Source organism: Carassius auratus, chromosome 13, assembly GCF_003368295.1.
Source record: "Carassius auratus strain Wakin chromosome 13, ASM336829v1, whole genome shotgun sequence".
In the NCBI taxonomy this organism is placed as follows: domain Eukaryota; kingdom Metazoa; phylum Chordata; class Actinopteri; order Cypriniformes; family Cyprinidae; genus Carassius; species Carassius auratus.
Window position 1 is genome coordinate 11,873,937 of NC_039255.1, and position 23,094 is coordinate 11,897,030.

At 36.4% G+C, this 23,094-nt stretch overlaps 1 protein-coding gene across 2 annotated transcripts in view; it reads left to right on the forward strand.

Annotated features, from left to right (window-relative positions):
• LOC113112669 (potassium voltage-gated channel subfamily KQT member 5-like) overlaps positions 1-23,094 on the forward strand; it is a 98,712-nt gene that overhangs the window by 68,017 nt on the left and 7,601 nt on the right. Inside the window, exons 3-14 of one of the 2 annotated variants that reach the window (XM_026278434.1) lie at positions 3,953-4,043; positions 5,906-6,032; positions 8,034-8,209; positions 8,856-8,981; positions 10,393-10,503; positions 11,522-11,617; positions 14,815-14,909; positions 16,260-16,286; positions 19,919-20,139; positions 20,970-21,078; positions 22,337-22,468; positions 22,747-22,857. In XM_026278434.1, coding sequence (XP_026134219.1) covers positions 3,953-4,043; positions 5,906-6,032; positions 8,034-8,209; positions 8,856-8,981; positions 10,393-10,503; positions 11,522-11,617; positions 14,815-14,909; positions 16,260-16,286; positions 19,919-20,139; positions 20,970-21,078; positions 22,337-22,468; positions 22,747-22,857 — 1,422 coding nt within the window. The remainder of the gene's footprint in view (positions 1-3,952; positions 4,044-5,905; positions 6,033-8,033; positions 8,210-8,855; positions 8,982-10,392; positions 10,504-11,521; positions 11,618-14,814; positions 14,910-16,259; positions 16,287-19,918; positions 20,140-20,969; positions 21,079-22,336; positions 22,469-22,746; positions 22,858-23,094) is intronic. The other variant, XM_026278435.1, reaches the window with a different exon arrangement.

A 23,094-nucleotide genomic window follows, 5' to 3' on the forward strand; every position in this document is an offset into this window, starting at 1 on the left:
CACACACTTATAATGGCTGATTATACAGTCAGTATAAAATAAATACAACTGCATTCTCTAACACACAAACAAATTCAGCATCTGGAGTGCAAGTAATTCAAGCATTTTCCCTTCATTCTGTCTGCTGCTGATCCATCATCTTTTCTTACTTTCACACATTCAAACTCTGATTAAGAAGTAATTCACTGTCAATCTGAAAACGTCTTTGATACTAGTATGGTCCTACTGTACTAATTTTGTCAGTCAAACTCCTTGTGAGAGAGATTTTGCTCTGTTCTGTTACTGTAATGATTTCAGCTGTTTCTTTAATGTTTTATTACTCCAAGAATAACTGTAATACCTGACTGAATCTGAATCTATCATTGGACTATGATATCGCTGTCTGGCTTGTGAATGGTAACGTTCAGACCCATGTGTAAAAGCCCATTTGACTTAGGAGCCTTCCTCATAATAAGACATCAATCAACAGCCAGTGGCTTTCATTATGTCAAGGCTGCACAGGGACATTTAGTGCCATCTCCTGATTGTGTGTTATTGCTGTCATTAACCCTGGGCCTCTGTGAAGCTCTGGTCAGAGGTCTGAGTTGTGTCTTGTGCTCTGTTCCAGCTGCAGTGGAAACTGCAGCCAGTGTCCAGACCTTCCTGTTCAGACAGAGGAGAACCATTAGAGGCTCAAGCCAAATCATAGCCAGATGTCCACAGGCTATTTGTACAAGGCATTCAATAATTCACAGAGCAGCCATTATAACTCAGGCTGTATTGTGTTGAGGATGCTGGATTACTCATGCTATACCTTATATTAATCCAATGGAAAATACATTATCATATTCATCTTGTCAGGAGCGCAAAGACTGACCAGACAACTACCTGAAACACAGAAACATCCAATAATTCTCTTCTCTCCTCTCCTCTCCTCTTCTCTTCTCTTCTCTTCTCTTCTCTTCTCTTCTCTTCTCTTCTCTTCTCTTCTCTTCTCTTCTCTTCTCTTCTCTTCTCTTCTCTTCTCTTCTTGCATCTTTTCTTGTTTTAATTTCTCACTTATTGTCTTCAATTCCGCTCTCATCTCATCTCTAATCTTATTTCTTCTTGCAATTTCTAGTTCCTGCTCATCTCATCCAATCTTCTCACCTAGTCACATCTCACTTCTTTTTTTCTTTTTTGCCTCATCTTCTACTCTCTTGTCTCCTTGTCCGTCTTTTCATTCTTTTCATTCTTCTTGGTTGCTTTCATCGAGAGTCTTATTAAATGCTTTTCTTCACATACTGTAGGTTGATTGTGTGTGTTTGATGTGGTAGACAGCAATGCCGCCCTCTACCGTGTCATGTTTGATCAGATGCAACACAATGCAGGTGGCTTGGCTCATGAGAAGATATTTGAAATTCCAAATCCCAGCTTGTCATCGTTGCCTGTCTAAATGATCCTCAGACCGCTCAGAATCAAAACAAAACAATCTCAGACAGTTTCACACACACAGGCAAACAGAAACAGGTGTGTAATCCATGATATGCTACTGTAACCTTTCTCTCCCTCTTTTACTTTCTCTGTAGCATCACAAAACTGCAAGCTGACATTTGCATATAGACACTCTCATGCACATTTACCCGCACAGACCACTGAATTAGTAGGTGGTGCTATGTTTTGTCTTGCTAGTGGAAAGAGGTCCCTGGGGTTCAGAGCTTTGAAAGCTCAGATGTCTGGGAGCCTGGTGCTGTGACCACACGGCTCTGATTGCTAAAAGACCAATTTCCCCTGGCCCGAGTGTTTAGCAGAGCGCTGGTACAGTACCTAAAAGTAATTCCTTCCTGTTCCAATATTTTCATTTCTCCACACATCTGGGATTGCTTTCATTTGTATTTTGAATGCTTTGACATATTTTTATGTAAGTGGATTGCAAATCTTTGGTCTGTTGAAGCACAATGCACTCAAACTGATTTTTACTAAGTTGTAGAAGTGATGCTTGAGTGTTACTGTTATTTAAAAAGAGTGCAAAATAGATCTATTTTCACCATTGGTCTCAGACTTTTGGAGAGGACTGTGTTTTTTGCATCGCCGCTACTGTTTTGCGTGTCTATTGAATTACAGTAATGATTGTAGCAGAAGCCCATTTCTTAGGCCTATTGTGGATGTGCATTTGTCCGTATGCATGTGTAAATGCAATAAACATGTCCTAGTTGAATAGCACGACACCAGTTTGAGTGTAATGGCTGTGGTCTGCTGTTACCACCAGGATATGGAAAGCACTATATCCTGCAATGACTCATAAAGTCTGTCACGATTCAGTCTTTGGGGAGTGTAATACTATGGAGTGTTATGAGATTCACAGAAGCCCTCACATTAACTGAAAGAGTCTGGATTGTGTGGGTGCGCAAGTGTTAGCAAAGCACTAAAAGGGTGAGGAGCAGGTCAGACAGACTGTGTCTCACTGACAAAAAGTAAAAGAAAGACAGAGGAGATGAGGGCTGTCAGCACGACTGTGATAACAGCTGTTAATGCAGTTACATACAAATGCCATAACTTGTTGTCACTGATCACAGAAAGATAAACAGTTAGTAAATAAACACCCCTCAAACTCTTTACACCTTATCTCTCATTTTGAGAGAGTGTGATGCTCAGTTAGGCCTTTCAGCAGTTGTGCTCTTTCATTAATAATTACAGAATGATCTTTAAAATATAATCATGGATAACAAGATTTGTTTAGAAATGAAAGTGTACAGAAACATAAGTAATTTAGGAATCATTCATTATATTCAGAAACTGATGAACGATAGTACAAATTAATGCTGGGGTAATAATCCAATTGAAGTTATATAAAAAAATTGTCCTTGTTCTTTCAAGCCTTTCAATGGGGGTAAGCAGGTGTTTGTTGTCAACGGTTCAGAAGACGTGAAATAAAGTGAGCACATCTGTAATAAAATGTTCCTCACACAGCTCCGGGGGGTGAATAAAGACGTAGGATGCGTCGATGGTGAGTAGAAGGTGGACAAATTTTCATTCTAGGATGAACTAAGCCTTTAATATGAGTACAAATGGATATGTGCTAACAAAAACCTGCTTTCACTGGTAAAACAGGTACAAGGGTCAGAGCAAGAGGGTGATAAATTGCAATGTGAACAATTTTGGTGCAGAAAACCAATCAAATGGACCTGAGATGGGAACAAAATAATTATAATAATACTACAACATTATAGAATATATTCCCTTTCAATTAAAAGGGAGGTGGAGGCAAAAGGTCAAATATAGAAGACAGTGCTAAATGTAAAAAACACTTGCTCCCAGACACAATGTAATTACAGGAAACATAAGGACAGCATTTGCTGGAAGACACAGTGATGTCTGCTAGTTCACTCAGACAGCATACGACAGCACGTCTCGCACAGCTGCAGCTGCTTCAGAAAAAGAAGAGTCCATCTCTGTTCTCCACCTAAGGCCAATGTTCTTAATGGCCTGTTTATACAGGGCCAGAGCAAAAGAGAGAGAGGGGGAATGGGACAGATACAGCATACAGCACCAGAGGGACAGCAGGAGAAAGCATGTACTGTTTGTTCCTGTAAATAGCTCTCAGACAATAGCACAGAGCCAGAGGGTGTTACATGGTTATACACACATCCATCATTTACAAAACTTTGCTGCATTAATGAGGCTGAAAGTGATGATTTGTTAGGGAAGTTCCTTATGTGAGTGTGTCGTTCAGGTACTTAAAGAGCTGTTACTTTTCCTGGTAAGTTGCTAAAAGAGTTGTAGAAAAGTACCACGTTATTCGATTGTGATGGCACTCTGAAAGCTCGCAGATTCGGTGATGTTCTTTTACAGGTCCACCCTTGGATTTGTTAAGGTGCTTTCATATCAGAACAAAGAAACCTTTAGCTTCATCTTGCAGTTGCTCAGATGAAGTCACACAATACACTTCCTTCAACTCTATAACTAATGTTTTTCCTTATTTGTTTATTGGCAGGTTCACCTTGGTGTTTGGCTGTCTGGTTCTCTCTGTGTTCTCCACCATCCCTGCTCATATGGACCTCTCCAATCACTGTCTCCTCATACTGGTGAGACACACAAGCCTACTGTATGTACTGTAGGACCAAAATACCTACACACCTGAAATTATCTTAAGATGATCTTACATGGCCTTATGGATATCAGCAGACTACTGTTCAAATTTTGGGGGTTATTTTAAAACAAATTAATATTTTTCTATTTTATTTCTTTAAGAAATTAGTACTTTTATTCAGCAAAGATTAAAATGTTTCTTAAGCAAATCAGCATATTATTTCTGAAAGATCATGTGGCACTAATACAGAAAAGTCAGATATGCCAGGAATAAATCACATCTTAAAAATATTCAAATAGAAAAAAATATTTTTATTTAAAAGTCCACACTACAAACAATAGTGTTGAAATGTTATTGTTATAGTTATCATTCTCGGTATGAATAGGCCTTAAGACCAGGGTCGTAGGGTCAGTGGAGGTACATTTTGATTTCTTGTTCACATTAAGTCTCAAAACAAGGTCTCAAATGACATTGATGCTCTCTGATCTGGTGTTCCAAGATTCCTTCAAAAACTTTGTTGAGTACTTCACGTTAAAAGACAATCACATGGATTAGGCCATTTGATACATGTTGTATTATGCTGAGCTGGATTCATCCTTTCATTGAGATGTTTTACTGGCTGATGGGATCCTCTCAGGTGACAACCGAAAGTAGCATGGGGCTTTTAGTGATTTAGCACCTCAGTCCCACCGGACTCTTGGTGGAGCGGGCCAAGGTGTTCCTGTTTCAGTTAAAGAGGCTGTATTGAGAGAAGTTCAATACAGAGACTATGAGACAACCTGAAAGCAGGAGAGGATGGCGTCTACCCCACTGGTGGGAAAGCAGGACCTGCACAGCTAATAGTATCAGATAGTGCTCAGGATAAGCAAACAGTGTTGTGTCAAGCCGTGGGAAACCCAGCTTGGCTGTCGCAGTGGATCAGGACAGGCCAGTTAAAAAGGCCCAGTTATCCCAGGCCCTTTACCCCTCAGAGAAGGGACAAACCTGAAATATGACCTGTAAAATGGTTGTGTAGTCCATCAACAGCTGCAAAGATGACTTGATATTTAGACATAAATTTTAGCAACATTCAGGAATGATGAATCAATAAAACTTTGAGTTGCAAAGTATGAACAGAACTGATTATTGAGAAACGTCATAGAAAATTAGCTGCGTTAGTTTATAAAATATCAACAATTTCATTTTAAAATCCATCAGAGAATTTTGTTAATATAAATATGTTTTGATTTCATTTTTAATTAAATTAATACAAAATAACATAACACTATATTATAACATTTACAAGAATAAGGCAATATCAAAGCCAGACTTCTTCAAAGCTTATTTTTATTTAAATTAAAAAACTTTTTTTATATATATTATCTATCTATATACATATATATATATAATTTCCTTGCTTGCCTTCTTACCAGTGTATTAGCTTGCTTTTTTTCCCACTACTTAAGAATCAGTGGCAGGTAATCCAAAAGCCTGTACGTTTTGACTGACCTGATTGTAAGCACACTTAGCGTCAGTGAGCAGTTTAATGTAAATGTGTGTGTTTCTCTGGGAGCGGAGCAGTGTTATAAACTCATGCAGACAGATGTTGTAATCAGGTGAAGCCCTCTGTGAACTCAACTGTGGTTTATCTAACAGTGCAATAAAAAGGCAGTGATGGATTAACTGAGAGGTTAATTCTCTTACAGTAGCTAGACATGACCGCAGCCTCCTGTGGTGAACCAGGGTGTGTGTACAGTATTTATATGTGCTAAGTATCCATGTCTAACTTCAGAATAGAACAACTGTATTGTGTGAATTAAATAAATGAAGTGGTGCGTCTGATGTCATGAACAGTGTTTGTGTTTCTTTTTTTTGCAGGAGTTTGTGATGATTGTTGTTTTCGGTCTGGAGTACATCATTCGCATCTGGTCGGCCGGATGCTGCTGTCGCTACAGAGGATGGCAAGGACGACTGCGCTTCGCTAGAAAACCATTCTGTGTCATTGGTAAGATAAAAAGTGTGTTCTGTGAGTGTGCTGTCCACCCGTGGACGTGTGTTTGTAGAGGGTGATGCATCTGCTGTGTTGGTGTGGATGTTGACAGATGCTCGATGGGCTAATGATAGCACCTCTGCCCAAAATCGATGACTGACTCAAACAAACACAGTGACTGAGAGAGTCCTCTTGTAATTCTCTCTTGAAGAGAAGGAGACAATAACTAACCAATGAGGGATCACAGGCAATATCTAACCAGAGCTATTTATATTTATTATATTTGCATGTGGTGTGGTATAGTGTTGAATAAGTGTAATTTATGAATATATCAGTCTGTTGTGTGCCATGCACTGAACCTCATCTCCATTCATTAGTAGGCCGAGTTCCATCAGCATCCCATCAGCACTGAGACTAACTCTGAATTATAAATCAGAAAGAAAAAGCAAACAATTTCTCTACCCTGCTCAACACATTTATTCAGCACATCCCATTAGAAACTGTGTAAAGGTCTTTGCATATTATTTTTATGTGCATATACCCTTAATGAAGCACACTGACTTTGTGACCACATCCTCTATTATTTCATCTTCATGTAAACTAAAACAAATATATTTATCTTCAACTTCATGTAGCACTTTTGCATGGCAACATAGCAACTATTAAATGATTTAAGTGATTAAAAATGTTTAAACAATTAATTAATTGAGAAAAAAATCTAGAAAATCTAAAATAAATAAATTATAAATAAAGAATTTGTGAAGTATGAATGCATGTGCAGCAAAACTAATAAAAATTGGGGGGATTTTTTAAAAATGTTTTTGAAAGAAGGCTTTTATGTTCGCCGAAGATGTATTTATTTAACTAAAAGCACAATGAAAACAATATTGTGCTATATGATTACAATTTAAAACAAATGTTTTCTATTTTAATATATTTTAATATATTTCATGTCATGTTTTCCTGTTATGGTAAAGCTGAATTTTCAGCATCCATTACTCCAGTCTTTCAGAAAAATATGTACAAATTATTTTAAAGCATTAAAATGTGACATTACAGAACATTCATGTAACATTCTAAATGTCATTTTTTTTTTAAATCAATTTATCGCATCCTTGCTAAATGACAATATTAACATATCTTACTGACCACATATCCACATATTTGAACTGTGGTCAATATGAAAATATTTTACACTGAACGAGATCTGTAGCTTTAAACAAGGACATGTTGATGTTGTCCTGTCATTATGAAAACCATTTATAAAATATTTAAATCCTGGAGCTGATAGTTTGGTTATAAAACGTTTTATTAAGATTGTCATTCAAATGTATATTATTTAAAAATAGCTTTTTACAATACACATTGCTCCATGCCATCTGCTCACGTTCTTCAATGTCCCATTTGCACCTTGTGGCAACCTTCAAAGGTTGTGAGATTTTAATTTGGAATAACAGATTTTTACGAGGCCACCTTCAGCATGTATGACACGAGAACATTCTTATTTCAAACCTCAAGTGTAACATTCAGCAGGAAAATATGACAGAGGTGATTTGAGTGAAGAACAATATTATTCCTGGTTAAGACACGCTGGGAGCTGGAGAGGTTTTTCTGTGTGTAGCGAAGGATTTAGATATGCTGCTCTGTAAGAAAGTGGCTTCTCTGCTCGCTCTTGGCTCCTTACTCTGTCTCTGATCTCAGGGACACAGACATAACAGACAAGTAAAGCCTATTTTATTTTTTTATTTTCTATATATCTCTGTTCCTGTCTTAAAGAACAGCAGCAAGCTTAGTTTAGGTATGTTCTCCGGTGCTCTTAAAAATGGCTGGGTGGTCTTGTTGGAGTGATGACAAAGTATTGATATTGTGAGATAAAGAGGACTATGAGTCACTGATTCCATTATCTATATAACTAACTGCTATAATTATTTTTATTAAGTCAATCAAAGTATTTCTATTGCTCTGGCGGGTGTTAACATCTAGAAATGATCCCTGTCTCCTGTGATTGTGTTTCAGACATTATTGTGCTCATTGCATCCATCGCAGTGGTTTCAGCTGGTAGTCAGGGCAATATTTTTGCCACATCTGCACTTCGCAGTCTGCGTTTTTTGCAGATCCTGCGCATGGTGCGTATGGACAGGCGAGGTGGCACCTGGAAACTGCTTGGATCTGTAGTCTACGCTCACAGCAAGGTATACTGAATCCTATTTAACTGCAAAAATTAGTGAATGAGCTCAGGTCATGACATTGCGTGTGAGTTTTCGTGTCGAGGTAGACATGTGACACCACAATCAACCTCTTTTTCCAGCACCGCTTGGACTGAAACTCCATCCACGGGCTGCAGCCAAACCACACGCTTCCTCAGTCCTCAGTTACCCACCATTTAGTGGAGAGATTAGGGGTCCCCGCAATGAATCATTGTGGTTTATAAAATAGCAGAGTTACTTATTTCTATCTCCTTTGAGGCTTAAGCGTTTTCCTGACATCCCTGATTAAACTGAAAAAGAAACACAAAAACATCTTAAACCAGCTTGGTTCGCGGGTCTTTGGTAGTTTAGTCTGGTTTAGCTGGTCTCTCAGTCTGGTTCTCAGCTGATATACAGTAGCTTGTTAACCAGCTGATCCCCCAACCTGAACAGCTCACAAACCCGTAAAATGAAATTGTGTTGAAAATTATAAAACATATATATTTTTTAAGACTATAATTTGAAATAAGTTTATTTGCAAAAGATTTTTACAATAAACAATGTGCAGTTTTACATAAAATATAAAAAGAAAAAAGAAAATTTTGTAATTTTCACTCTTTGTTTTGAAAATTTTTTGCTATGTTTGTTTCAGGAGCTTGTGACCGCTTGGTACATTGGCTTCTTGGTGCTGATCTTTTCTTCATTCTTGGTCTACTTGGTGGAGAAAGAATTTAACAAACAGTTCGCCACCTACGCTGATGCTCTTTGGTGGGGTACGGTAAGTCTAAGTTAACTGGCTTTCTTAAAGGTCATCCTTTCGCGCTTCCTCAACTGCTTTCAGTATCTGTGCAGATTTCCCTTTAAAGGGGACATCGGATGCCCATTTACCAAGTTGGTAGGAATTGTTTGGGTCTTCATGATATACTTTGGTTAAAATTCCTCAACTTGTCAAAAACAAGCAACCTGTTTCTGTGCATGTCTCTTTAAATGACACCACCCCTCTCTTCTGTGAGGCGTGTTGACACAAGACACCTGAATATATGGGTTAGAGGTGGTCTTATTCAAATAGTTATACCGTTTCAGACTCAGACAGCGCATAACCTGGCTGTGTGTTTTCTTTTTCAGCTTTTCTGAGCTGACAGACCAGAAACATACCAGAAAACTAAATGTAAAAAAAGAAAAGAAAAAAAAAAACTACTTTAATTTAAGTAAATTAATCTGATGTCACCTTTAAATGTACACCCCTCCCCTTTTTTATAGCATTTTCTAAAAACTGTATACAATCTATCTGTGGTTTAGGATGCTCAATAATACGCTGTATTTCATGCATTAATCAATAAGTGAGTTACAACCATAGGCCTTGACAGGGTTTAGTTGTTGTGGTACAAACAGAACTGGTCATGGTTCTTCACCAGATGACTTAACAAATCAATGCATGTAATTTCCTGTTCCTACCAAGCACAAACAGAGTTAAGAGGTCAGTTAAGGGTATGGTCTTCTGTTGTAGAGCTCAGATGCAGAGACAAACTAGCGGTGGGCCAATATTATGCTGCCACACAGTATTTACACTGGGTTGAGCCCAAGCCAGTGTCTGGAGCTGACAGGCAGGCTTCTGTGGAGGAAAACAGGAGAACGGGAGTCTGGTTTTGTGTGGGAGCTCCCACACTCCTAGTCTTTGCTTCAAAGTGCTGTGAAAGGCCGCAGTGCTCTTTGCATTTGACAAATCACTCACTTTTACTGGATGTGTTGAATTTGCTTTGGCCAGGCCTTTGTTTAAGTATCCCCTGCCTGCAAGAATCCAGGGCGCTCATGATTGTGGAAAGGAGTGCGAGATGTTGGTCACCAAAGTATTTATCTTGCTGAAAGATGGATCTAATACTGTGCAACTGTGTAACTTTAGAATGCAGATTGGTGGTTATGGGTGTTTAACAAGGCACAAATGGACAGAATTGAATGCATCTTTGGAGGCCTTTGATTTTCCAATGCTCCCTGGTCAGGATTTGATCTTTGTTTGGCCATCATGTAGATGCAGTCAGAGGTTACTTTTTCTCCTCCATACATGGGTGATAAATGGAGTGTTAAAGTACATTAGTACACATAATTTAGTGCTGTCTGCCTATCGGAAGTATTTAGCAATACGAACGCAGTCTTTTAAACATATAAACTTATATTCTCACATCTTTCCTCAGATCACGCTCACCACCATTGGATATGGAGATAAAACTCCACAGACCTGGACCGGGCGGCTTCTGTCTGCAGGGTTTGCTTTGCTGGGCATCTCGTTCTTTGCTCTGCCTGCTGTGAGTATCTCCAACCTGATATGTACTGCTTGACTCACATTCTGACATTTTATACATGGGATAAATATTGTTTTACATAATAAAGTTAAATCTATGGTATACTCAAACATGGAAATTCTGACTGCATTAACTCAGCCTCATGTTGTCCCACACCTGATGAAACATCTTACTGTGATCTTTACAGTAATCAAGTCTTCTGAAGTCATGGCCTGGTGTGCAGAAAATTATAGTCACCCTGAAATCAAAATTCTCCTTCTTTATGGAATATTGCAGTGTTTATTATAAATGATTTAGCCATACACATCATGTAAAATGTATTTTTATTATTATTGTGTCATTATAATCTTTTATCAAAAACATTAATCCCTCCCCGTTAGCAATCTGTCACTCACAGCAATTAGCAAACAACAATGATCCAATTAAATCTTGATGGACAAAAATCAAGTTCTGCCTAGAGTTTTTATTCAACAAACCATTTCACTTAGATATATACGACACAGTAGGGAAGAAAGGATGATCATAATTGTAATAGTATGGAAAAAAAAACTATGGAAGTCAATGGGAGTCTGATTGATTGCCTTTTTGGGTTCAGCTGGAGAAAGAAACTCTTACAGGTTTGGAACAACTTCAGAATGAGTAAATTATGACAGATTAAAAAAAAATGAATGAATTGCTCTGAGATCTAAGTTTAAGCATTAGGTTAACACTTCTTATCCTGACTTCTTAAGTGATCTCACTTACGCGAGATGGGGGATTTGTGGTCTTTTAGGAGGAAACTTGAAATCACAAACCATTTAGTTAGTTCAGGCAGACTTTGTACTGTGATTTTTATGAGGTGTTTGAGAACACACAGTATAAAGCCCCTCAGCGTCCTGTCTGACTCATTCTTGTCAAGTGTTCTGTAACTCTCTGCTCACAAATATGCTCTGCACAGTTGCAGTCTCTCTTAGTCCAAATCAGTGGATTGAACAGTAATAGGGTGCGTCTGTGTTCTTTCTGTGGATGGATGTGGGTGTAGGGTATTCTTGGCTCTGGCTTTGCTCTGAAGGTCCAAGAGCAGCACAGACAGAAGCACTTTGAAAAGAGGAGAAACCCAGCAGCCAGCCTTATACAGGTAAACTCACCCTGTCTCAAACACTCGATCTGCATCCATGCTTAATGCTCAGATCTCTTCATGTTCCGTAATTGCTGGTTTTACTAACAAAAACGTTGGTAAAAAATAAATGTGAACTGAAATTAAATTATATATTATATTTTTTTTTTACATGCTTTTAGCTTTATTTCACCATAATTACATAATTACACCATAATTACTCTGATAATATATATATATATATATATATATATCATCAAATACTATATCAAATACTAATACAAATTACAAAAACTAAAATTAACATGAAAGCAGAAAAAAAAATCTTATTCAAAGTGTGAACAAAAACTACAATAGTATCTCACTGAGACTAAAATAATTTAAACTGAATAACAATGTTCATAATTGTGATAAAGATTAATATCTATCAATTTTTTTAACTAAACAGTTTGTAATTGTAAAATAAAAATAAATCTAAAAAACATCTAAACATATTTCAGTATAGTAGTAGTAGTAATAATAATAATAATAATAATAATTAATATAATAATAATATAATAATAATAATAATAATAATAATAATAATAATAATAATAATAATAATAATAATATAATTGTATTTGATACAGTTTTGCCTTTTAAATGTTAAATGTTTAAATGTTATTTTCAGATATTATTTAGATTAAAAAATTATTCATTAATTAGTTGATTAATAAAGATTGTTTTTGGATAATTTTTAAATGAAAGGAGAAAACGAACAATACCACGGACATTGATTACATGAGGACTATTATCTTCCGTCTGAGCCAAAGGAAACACTTGTAGATATTAATGATGTGTTTCCACGGAAGGAATTCTGAGCAAGGGCCTCCCTGAGGTCAATAGCTCTTCCTAATAGACAGTGTATGCTTCTCCTCTAGCAGGAGAAACAGATTTACTCCAGGAAAACGTCCACACACACGCAAAAACACATCTAAAAAACATTGAGGTCCGGTAATATTATAGAAATGAGTTACTTCCTTTTGGCTGCTGTTGAAAACCCACAAGCAATTTCTCAACTATTTTAACCACCATGACCCTTTTTCTTTCTCCAGGTTGTTTTCTGATATTGCAGACAGAGAAGATCTCATATTTTCGCTGGTCCTTATGTTTATTTTGTCTCTCTTCCTGCCTGGCTTTAACCCTACTTTTCCTTTCTTTTTCCAAAGGCCTATCAGTGGGCAGCAACCGTTCAGCTTTAATTACGGTTGTCAGCAATTATGTATTTTAACCATGCTATGTTGTTTATGACGTAATGTTGCAGGGACTGCATTGGTGCATTATCTCTCATAATTTTTTTGAACCACTTCATAAAACCCAGAAATATATATCTAAATCTTGATCTGTGGAGTATGACTCTCGGCTATGTCTGGGTTCAGATTCTTTCCTGCATGTTATGATTGGTTTTCTTTTTCTTTTTTCTTTCTTTTTTGTCTTTACTGACATTTTCGTACAGAATGATGGAAAACATGCCCTCCCTCCTCACTGCTGCGTCACACAATTCAAGAGATCCATCTTCAGTCTTTCATCCTTCTGATGTTTTTGTCCTCACAACGTCTTTTCTTTCTTTCTTATTGAAATCCAATATCACATTATAAGTCAACATGAAATGAAATTGACCCTGTTGACTTTCTTTTAATGCATGTACCTAAATGTGAATGATTCATCAGTGTACATTATACTTTTTTTTCTTTTGTTTGTAATATTGTATCTAAATTATTTATTTTCCCCTAGCAATCACTTTCCATCTCTGCTGGCATCACTTAGGTCATTCAGTATTTTGCATAATAATAATAATAAAAAAAGTATTGTTTTAGTAAATTTATATTCAGGTTTTGCTTCAGTCTAGCATGCACAGCACATTGTTTACTCTCCCAATGAATGGAGAGTATTCTGTTCTCATATGCATACATCATAAAATCAGAAGTTAAATGTGAGAAGAGTTTCATGTTGGCTTTGCTTTTTATACTACGACAATGCCTGTGTGGTCAAATATTCGTAATAAATATAAATTATATAATATAAAATATAAATGGTGTTTAGAATTAAATATTGAGGAGTAGTGTTTTAGTGCCAAATGGCCACAAATTAAACCCTTAAATTAAAACATATGAGACCACAAACAAAACTTTGCTCTTGGTTTTTTTAAAATATGTTAAATGTACATTTATGAGCATTTATTTGCATTTATCTTAAGCTTTTCTCTTTTCACTCACCACATCACTTTTAAGTCCTTTGGCTGTTTTGTTGTTGTCTGTGCCACACGTCAAGACATTTATTCAACACTGATCCACTCTCAGATTTGGATAAGTTTAAACACTAAAGTCACCTTGAATTGTGTGCAGTGGGATCTTAAAGTCTAAGACATCATCAAAATCTGGAAATCAAAGTGTGCTGTAATATTAACCCGAAAACAACTTTATGACGAAGTATGAATTAGAAATATTTTGTAAATTAGTGACATCACGACCATGTGACTCTTTGGGGAGATGCTCAGATGTTTTTTGCTTCTATTGAAGCTCAAGGTGCTCTTTGGATCATTCTCACATCATGCTGGAAAACCGTCATTAGGTTTCCTGCAATCTTGTGAAGATCATGCAACTCAAGTGTTGCTGTCATTAAAGCATTTTAATTCAACTTTTTACCCACATTGTTATGCAGAAAATATATTATTTTCTTTTTGTAACTAGTAGTCTCAGACTTTTAGACCTCAAAATACATACAAATCTTTCCATGCACATTTTTGCTCAAAACATTTTAAACAAATTGGAAGCAGCGGTTTGAAGAAATGTCTTGAGCCCAATCAGTGATTCACCGGCTGTTCCCTCACCATGCTAAATCTTTCTCCACCCATGTCCCTGTGTGTGTGTGTGTGTGTGTGTCTGTCTCCTGCGTCAGGCTGCGTGGCGTCTCTACTCCACAGACCTCTCCAGAACATACCTGAGCGCCACATGGCTGTTTTATAAAAGTGTTCTTCCTGCTCAAAGGCATGTATCAATGCAGTGAACTGATGGAAGAGCGCTTACATGAACCGGTTGTTACTAATCTTTTTTTTTTCTTTTGTTGTTCTCCTTTTTTTCAATCCCTGCTTTTTTCCTGCCCTTGTGTATTTCTCTTTTTATGTTCTACTCTTCTCATTTACCTCCCTGTTTTCCTGGTTTTGTATATTCTGCACGTAGTGTGTGTGGCGTAGCTATGCGGCTGATGAAAACTCGGTTTCCATTGCTACCTGGAAGCCTCATTTGAAGGCGTTGCATACCTGCAGCCCTACAAAGTAGGTACAACTCTGGCAGCCGGTGTGGTATTTGGTGTCAGTGCTTCTGTAGCTCTCATTTTCTCCTTCAGCAAATATACTGTTTTCCCTTTAATCTGTCCCTCTTTCTAAGCATAATCATCTCCTCTGTGCCCTACCATAGTTTTGTTAGACATCCATGATTATTTAAATCCTAATTAGGTCATTGAGAAAAAGCATATGGCCATATCTTGACTAAAAAAAATAATACAATTATCTCACAATTCTTACTTCAGTTCTTACAGTTACAGTTTTTACAGTTCCTAGATTATATCTGATAATTCTGACAGACTTTTGTTTATAAACACATAATTCTGATTTTATTTCTCACAAATACAAGTTTATAGCTGCAATTTTAAGCTTTTATTTTACACTTCAGACTTTTTTTTTTTTTTTTTTTTTTCTTTTCAGAATTGTGACTCTTTCATCATAAGTACACATTTCTGACTTTTTATATGTCTTTCATTGATTGCTGAAATTAACAAAAGGAGGATATAAAAAAAATATGTCATTGATACAATCTAACTATTCAGTATGCTAAGATTTTCATTTATAAAAAATAAATCATTTATAAAAAAAGAGATCATTATTAATATAAACAAAAGTGTTCACACTCAAATCACATTGTTTATTCCTAAGAATATAACATCCTTTAGGTTATGGAACTTGTTGGTGACTAATGAAACATCTCTTAATGAGGACAAATAATAGGAAACTGGAGGGCCTGGCTAATTAGCATGAAATGCATTTTATTAGATGTAAAGTTTATGTGAGTGTAATTTGATTGGCTCTATAGCTTTGTAAGAAAAAAAAAGATGAGAGCCACAGACTCACACCTGCTTCCTCCTCTTTATGTTGTGGCTATCTGAATTTTCCCCTACGTCGCCACATAATAGATAAATCAAACTGAACAGAAGCCAGGACAGTTTGTGGACAGACACCTGAAGACAGACACATGACAATACTCTGACAAATGAGTGTACTGCTATATTAGACACAGAGCAGCCCTTGATAACAAGTCAGACTGTGCATTGCTCATTGCTTGCATGCCTGCTTGCTTGCTGCCTGTTTATACTGTCTTTAAAAAGACTCTCCATTTCTTCCTATTCTTAATGTGTGTTTGTATATCTGTGTATATATATAACATAACATTTAAACTATTTTTTTGTGACACAGTGAAATGTATTGGTGTTTTATTCCTAAAATGAAACACTTAGTATATTTCAGAGGCATCTGTGTCTCTTCTGTAGCCTCCTTATTAGTTTCTGTCATTCCTGTGAAGTGTTAATATCCTACCTCTTTTCTTTCTATGTTTTTAACTAACACCTGAAGGAAAGACCAGGGGGAATCCATGAGCAGGTTTGTTGTTCTCGTATCTACATCCTCCTAGTGTCCCGAATGTTTTACTTATTTAAGAATCGATTGTGTTTTAGCTTTCATAGCATCATTAAAAAGGACATTCAGTAAAAAAAAAACTAAGTACATTCAGTCATGGCATGTTTTATGTCTTGCTTTATCATTCATTTCCATTCATTTTTTGTTTTTATTTATTTGAAGTAGTAGCTAGTATGTATGGAATGTACAGTCATCCGCTCATTATCACAGAATAAACCAAGACAGGATGATCAGGACCCCAGTGTGAAGCCAACTGTTATAATAATACTGTCTCTCACAACAAGGCTACCCAAAATTGATAAATACATGGATATGAAATATTGATTTGAAATTATTTGCTTTATTATATTACTGGTACATTATAATCAGTAAGACTTTTAAAGATATTTTTATTAAGCAAGTATGTATTAATTGTAAAAGCTAAATGAAAATTAAATTACAATGTACAACTAAAATTTAAAGACATTTAAATGTATGCATTCTTTTAAATTTCAGATAAAGGGGGTTCTTTTAAACTTTCTCTTAATCAAAGAATCCTGAAAAAAAAATAGTTTCACAAAAAAAATATTAATATTAATATTAACTATTCTCAATAATTTAAATATATAATATGAATCAGCATATTATAATGATTTCAGAAAGATCATGTGACAATCAAGACTGAAGTAATGGCTGCTGAAAATTCACAGAAATAGTTTTATTATTATTATTATTATTATTATTATTATTATTATTATTATTATTAATGTAATAATAATTCACAGTATTCCTGTTTTTTTTCTGTATTTTTATCAAATTAATGCAGCCATCATAAGTCTTTACATCAAGAAATCTTTTGAATAGTACTGTGATTTTATCCGGATATTATTATCGTTAATTATATTATTAATATAATATAAAATTATACAATTATATTTGGCCAACATATTGAAATATATATTTATATACATTAATTTATATTAATATATAAATGTACATTTATATTAATATACTAGCTATTCTAGAGAAAGCATAGAGCGATGCTGAGACATGAAAGTAGCACCAGTATTTTGTTTTGGACAACAGACAAATATACAATTTAGTGGTTTAGTTTTACCACTGCATTGGCCAAAGTCGTTTGGCTACAATGAAATATTCCAGAGAGCAATTTAGTAAAGTCATAGAATAGTTGTTTAGCTGTGGAGCAGCTTCACTTTGATAACTTGCTAAGAACAAGTGTTCATCTGTACCAAAGTGTGTGTGTGTGTTTGTGTGTTTGAACTTGCAGAGCTCCTTCTGTAATATTGTAGAGCAGTACTTTGGCCCACTTTTCTTTGTCTAACTATATGAATAGAAACTTGATGCACTTTTTCCATTTTGACCGTTAATTATTACAACAGACAGGAAAAAAGCAAAGATCACAGCGTAAGTACATACGTTTTTTTTTATACATTTTTGTACTTCGTCTTTTTCCGTGATAATAACCCCCACCCTCTTCTAAATACCTTTCATCAGTAGATCCAGAAAGTAATAGAAGTAAGATAGTGACTGGTTCCAGACTTGGCTGTTGATATTTAGGCCTCTGCATGTTTGTACACAGTTCTGGACTACTGTATGTTTAGACTCATTAAAGACTGTCACATCTGCAAGGCCATAGTGTAGTGCTGTCAGGCTGTTAACATTATGTGTTTTAACTTCCATGTGATTTCAGCAGGGGTGGAGCTTACTGCTAAGTCCTTGTAAATAATGGTTGCACCCAAAGCTTTGTTCTCATTTGAATCCTCACGCTTTTAATTAGTGCTGGAATTGGATTTTTGCATGGTTCGTATTAAATATGTGAAAAGCAGAGCACCAGAACTCAGAATTAAATGAAGTAATTTACAGTTGGAAAAGCCCCTCAGTGTGTGGCAAATGTGCCATATAATGTGATGGAAATTTCACCTTCAAATTGCAAAAGCATTACAGTAAACAGCTAAGCTGTGAATAATTTTTGCCTTATAAATGGATGCACATAAGTATAATCCACAATCCGCATAATTCATTTAGTAATGGTTAGAGAGTGCAAAGTAATATTTGTAACTAAAAGTAACTAACTAGCAAATCCGAGAAAGTTTATTTTTTGTCAGACAAGTTTTGTACACTGTTTATTTGAATATACTTCTAGTGTGGATGTGCTTGGTGTAATGCTAATTAAACTGTATATTACCATGTTTGGTTGGAAAAACATGACAATTTATTTTGCATTTTGCTCCATTTTTACCCCCAAGTATAGTCTCTATTTCAATGTTATTCCATGCAAATAATTCTTACACGTAAGGAGGTTGTTTCTGCTCACAGTCTAACTAACTCATCTGCCATCTGTCTTCCTCATTTCTTTAGTAAGGGTCATAGTTATAGACAGAGGCTCTTCAGGAGGTATACCACACGGAAATATAGGTACCCAGCATCCCCCACTGCTCAAGCAATATGACCAATGTGAATGCTGACTAACCGTATGCATGGATGATGATGTCCACCTCAGATAACCTTACAGACCCTACAGAAGGTCTGATATGAGGGTCCTAATGCCTGATGCCTGAAATATATAACTGCCACTGACTGATCTATCCAATACCCCATCTGACATGAAGCAATTACTCCACAATGTTATTACCAATACGATGTCTAATTTGTGATAATAACAAAATAATGCAAAGCGTCTGAACATCAAACCACCAGTTTACCAACATCCTATATTGTAATACCTGCAGGAATAATCTGATCGAGTCGAGTGACTTTAAAGGTTCAGTTCAGTTGTGAAGGATGTCTATGACTGTACTGTATTTGTCTCCGTTTGCTTTAACACATAAGTCTTAACCAGTATGTTGCATGTGCATGAATTTTGGCTCTAAATTCTTGTAAGTCACCTTTATAGCGTTATGTCTTCACTCTCCTTTTACACTACATCTCTTTCATATACAGACTACCAAGCATGAGCTCAAAGCACAGCGGACTATGTATATATTCAGCATGAATGTAGAACCCTAGCTTATGGAATTTACATCTTTGAAGGAATTTGCATAGAACCGTTTGGCTCATTATGCTGTTTATTTGATATATTCTGGGCATCTGCATCAGGGCTAAAAAGATACATGGAAATGTTGTCAGGCTGCTCCACACTGAAGGTAGCAACAGAAGTAGGGTGGTTAGAGAGTCATGCTTCAAAATGATGCTTGCTGATTTGGTGGAAACCTTGGGATGAGGTTTGTGTTGCATGAGGGTCTTTTGATGCAACTTTTGAGAAAAGTATAGGACTGTTTTGGGGCTTTGACCAAAGAACTTCCAAGTAAATTGTTTTTCGAAATCATGAATAATATATATATATATATATATATATATATATATATATATATATATATATATATATATATATATATATATATATATATATATATTGTTTTACTGAAGGAATTTAGTAGAGACTGAAGAAAGGAAACTTGCAAGTCCAAAATAAGCCATCACAACTGTTTTGATTAAACCAAACTTTAGTTAAATACATATTTATCTCCATACCATATTTAATTATTTGTCTATTTGTCCCTTCCCACCTCCCACCCTCTTCTTTCCTTAACTTGCAGCCAAAAGTTAAGTTTTCGGGAACGTGTGCGCATGGCCAGTCCTCGTGGTCAGAGTGTAAAGAGCAGGCAGATGTCTGTGAATGACCGACGCTCTCCTGCCACAGAGGTGGGGGTGGAGGGCAGCAGCCCTGCCAAGGTCCAGAAGAGCTGGAGCTTCAATGACCGCACACGCTTCCGGCCATCCCTGAGGCTCAAGAGCCAATCGCGCACAACAGCTGAAGGTGAACAGCTTTTTTTTTTTTTTTTTTTTATACTTTTGTTCCACTTCTACTGTAATGATAGAAGCAGTTTTACGTTCTGTGATTCTCATTAGTTGAGAACCAGACCTGTGGTTTCATTTACTTTTACAAATAATTACTTAATCTTAAAAACTATTTTAGGTCATATTTGCTATCGTATATACCGTACTGTTTTTTCGGACTTGTCCCTGAAGGCAGAATTTACAAAAGCTATTGGGCTGCAGTGAGAGAACATGGCCTCCCATGGGACTCTTTGTTTGCACTTGTTGACCTTGGCTCATGCTTTCATCACCAGAATGCCCCTCAGGAACGAAGAGCATAAAGTGGAGATAGAGACATTGTTTATTGGAGGATTTACAGTATTGACAGATTCCTGTACATGAGTCACAGAAAATTGACAAAACCATGGGACCCCATAGGAAAATGAAACCCATAGTTTAGTAAATCTTTAGCAAAACTTTCAAAACCGAAACTCAAAATGTTGATGTATTTTATTTTCTTATTTTTTTTTTAAATATTAACTTTTTTAAAAATTTATTTGTTTTATTTTTGGGGGTCATTTTGTTGCCTTTCAGTACAGCAGTATTTCCTTTCAGTATTTATGCTGTAAAGCTCAGTGGAGTGGCCTGAGGTCAGTGTGATGGGGATCAAGGGAATGATTGGCTTTGAATGCTCTTTTGATTCATAGCTGTATTGATCTGCCGTGGGCTCTCTCTACTTTTCAGCATAGTTTTGTTTTCAGCCTTTTTGAGAAGCCATTGTAAAAAATGTTTTGCTTGCTATGATTCAGACTCTCTCCCTTTGTCTCACAGCTGACACAAATCTTGGACCGGATGATGCTTTTGATGAGAAGGGTTGCCATTGTGATGTGACTGTGGAAGATCTCTCTGCCCCACTAAAAGCAGTTATCAGGGCCATCAGGTGAGTGTGACTTCCCAGAGAGCCTTGCTCTCCCCTAGTGAAAGTTTGAAGAATTCACACTGTGGTTGCAGGGTTGAAACCTTACTGCCCTGTTGATTCAGACATTAGGGTTAGATCATCACTGCTGTCTCTCTTCTGCTGGGAGAGACCACTGATGTTGCCTCAGGTGACTTTTTTTCTCTATTAGACTCTCTCTGCAGGAGGGCTGAGATTTTCCCCACTCCTCTTTCCCAGGGTGTCAGATCACTGAAATCTATTCTCCTCTGTGTCAATATTTTCAGTTTCACCTTCACTCTGAATAATGTCATGCTTAGGTTTAGGTTTCAGTGTGCCTGTGGTAATACCTGTGTTTTCACAGCTAATGTCATCTACAACACATATCCTTACTAGAACATGAGCCTTACTAGAGTAATATTATTCTAAACTGTGTTTTTAAAGCAGTGGTATATCTGATCATAATGTTTCCTCTGAGTTATAAACTGTTATGGTATTTGTGATTCATTTCTGCCCTCTAGTGGTTATAAGCTAGTTTCCACAACTTGTATTGTTTATTTGAAGTGAAGCGAAGTGACCCATACTCAAAATTCATGCTCTGCATTTAACCCATCCAAAGGGCACACACACACAGAATAGTGAATACACACACACACCGTGAACACACGCCTGGAGCAGTGGGCAGCCATTTATGCTTCAGCACCCAGGGAGCACCCAGGGAGCAACTGGGGGCTCGGTGCCTAGCTCAAGGCCATTTAAGTCGTGGTATTGTTGTCAGCCCAAGACTCGAATCCACAACCCTAGGGTTAGGATTCAAACTCTCTAACCACTAGGCCACAAATTCCTATTTGGAACTTATTTGTGAGTTCCAAAGACGGTTGCTTTGTTGAATTGATTTCATATATACACAATACAAAGTTTACAGATGTACAGTATCTTCAAATGTAACTAGAATTATTTTATTTTCAAATTTAATTTTGCTTTCCTCATGGGGAATTTTTATGTTCTTGTATTAAGCATAAAGCTGAGTTCATGATTGAAACAATTAAAATCATTGTATATCATTGTATATCATTGCTTCTTTTACATGTCTTAAATATGGTTAAATTGGAAATAAGAAAAAAAAAATATCACTAGCACGATATACTACTAGTACTATTTTCCCTTACCCTTCCTACATATCCCTACATTGGTGTCAGTATGGTGGTACATCTTTTCTGAACAAACGTTAGTTGAGTTTTGTTCCTTGTTTCACTGTTTACAGGATAATGAAATTCCACGTGGCTAAGAAGAAGTTTAAGGAGACTCTGCGACCATATGATGTGAAAGATGTGATTGAGCAATACTCTGCTGGCCACCTGGATATGTTATGCCGTATCAAGAGTCTCCAGACTAGGTGAGATAAACCAGCCCTGGCTGTGTGGTGAAAAATTGAAAATGTGACTGAGAGTTACACTGTAAATTAATTAATACTTTCTCAGTTTATAGTTTTACATTTTTTGATTCTGCATAAGTTGTCCACACAATACACATTAACAAATGCAGTTAGTGCAAAAACATATTCACAGAAAGCTGTGCAGAAAAAAAAAAAATCAACTTTGTTTTCTTTTGCACACTTTCTACATCTACATGTCAATGTCTCTCTTATCTCCCTGTGTGCACTCTCCCATTCAGGTTGGACACCATTGTGGGTCCACAGACCCTGAGCAGCAAAACCAAGACCTTTTCTTCTCCTTCCCTGCACTTATATTACAGCCAGACCAAGAGGAAACACTCTGCCCCAGGGTCAGCTGACCCACAATCCCCCACCCCAGAAACACCCTTTAACTCTGGAACAAATGAGTCAATTGCTGAGGCTGTGTGTCTATTTCCCTCTGGACACCAACATTACAGCAGTTCAGTTTAATACTTCAAATAAAGACTGCGCAAAAAAGAAAAAAAAAAGAAAATTAAGATCAATTGTTTAAGATACTAAACCTTGTTTTCAGAGAATATATATGTTTATTTTTAATATATGATAGT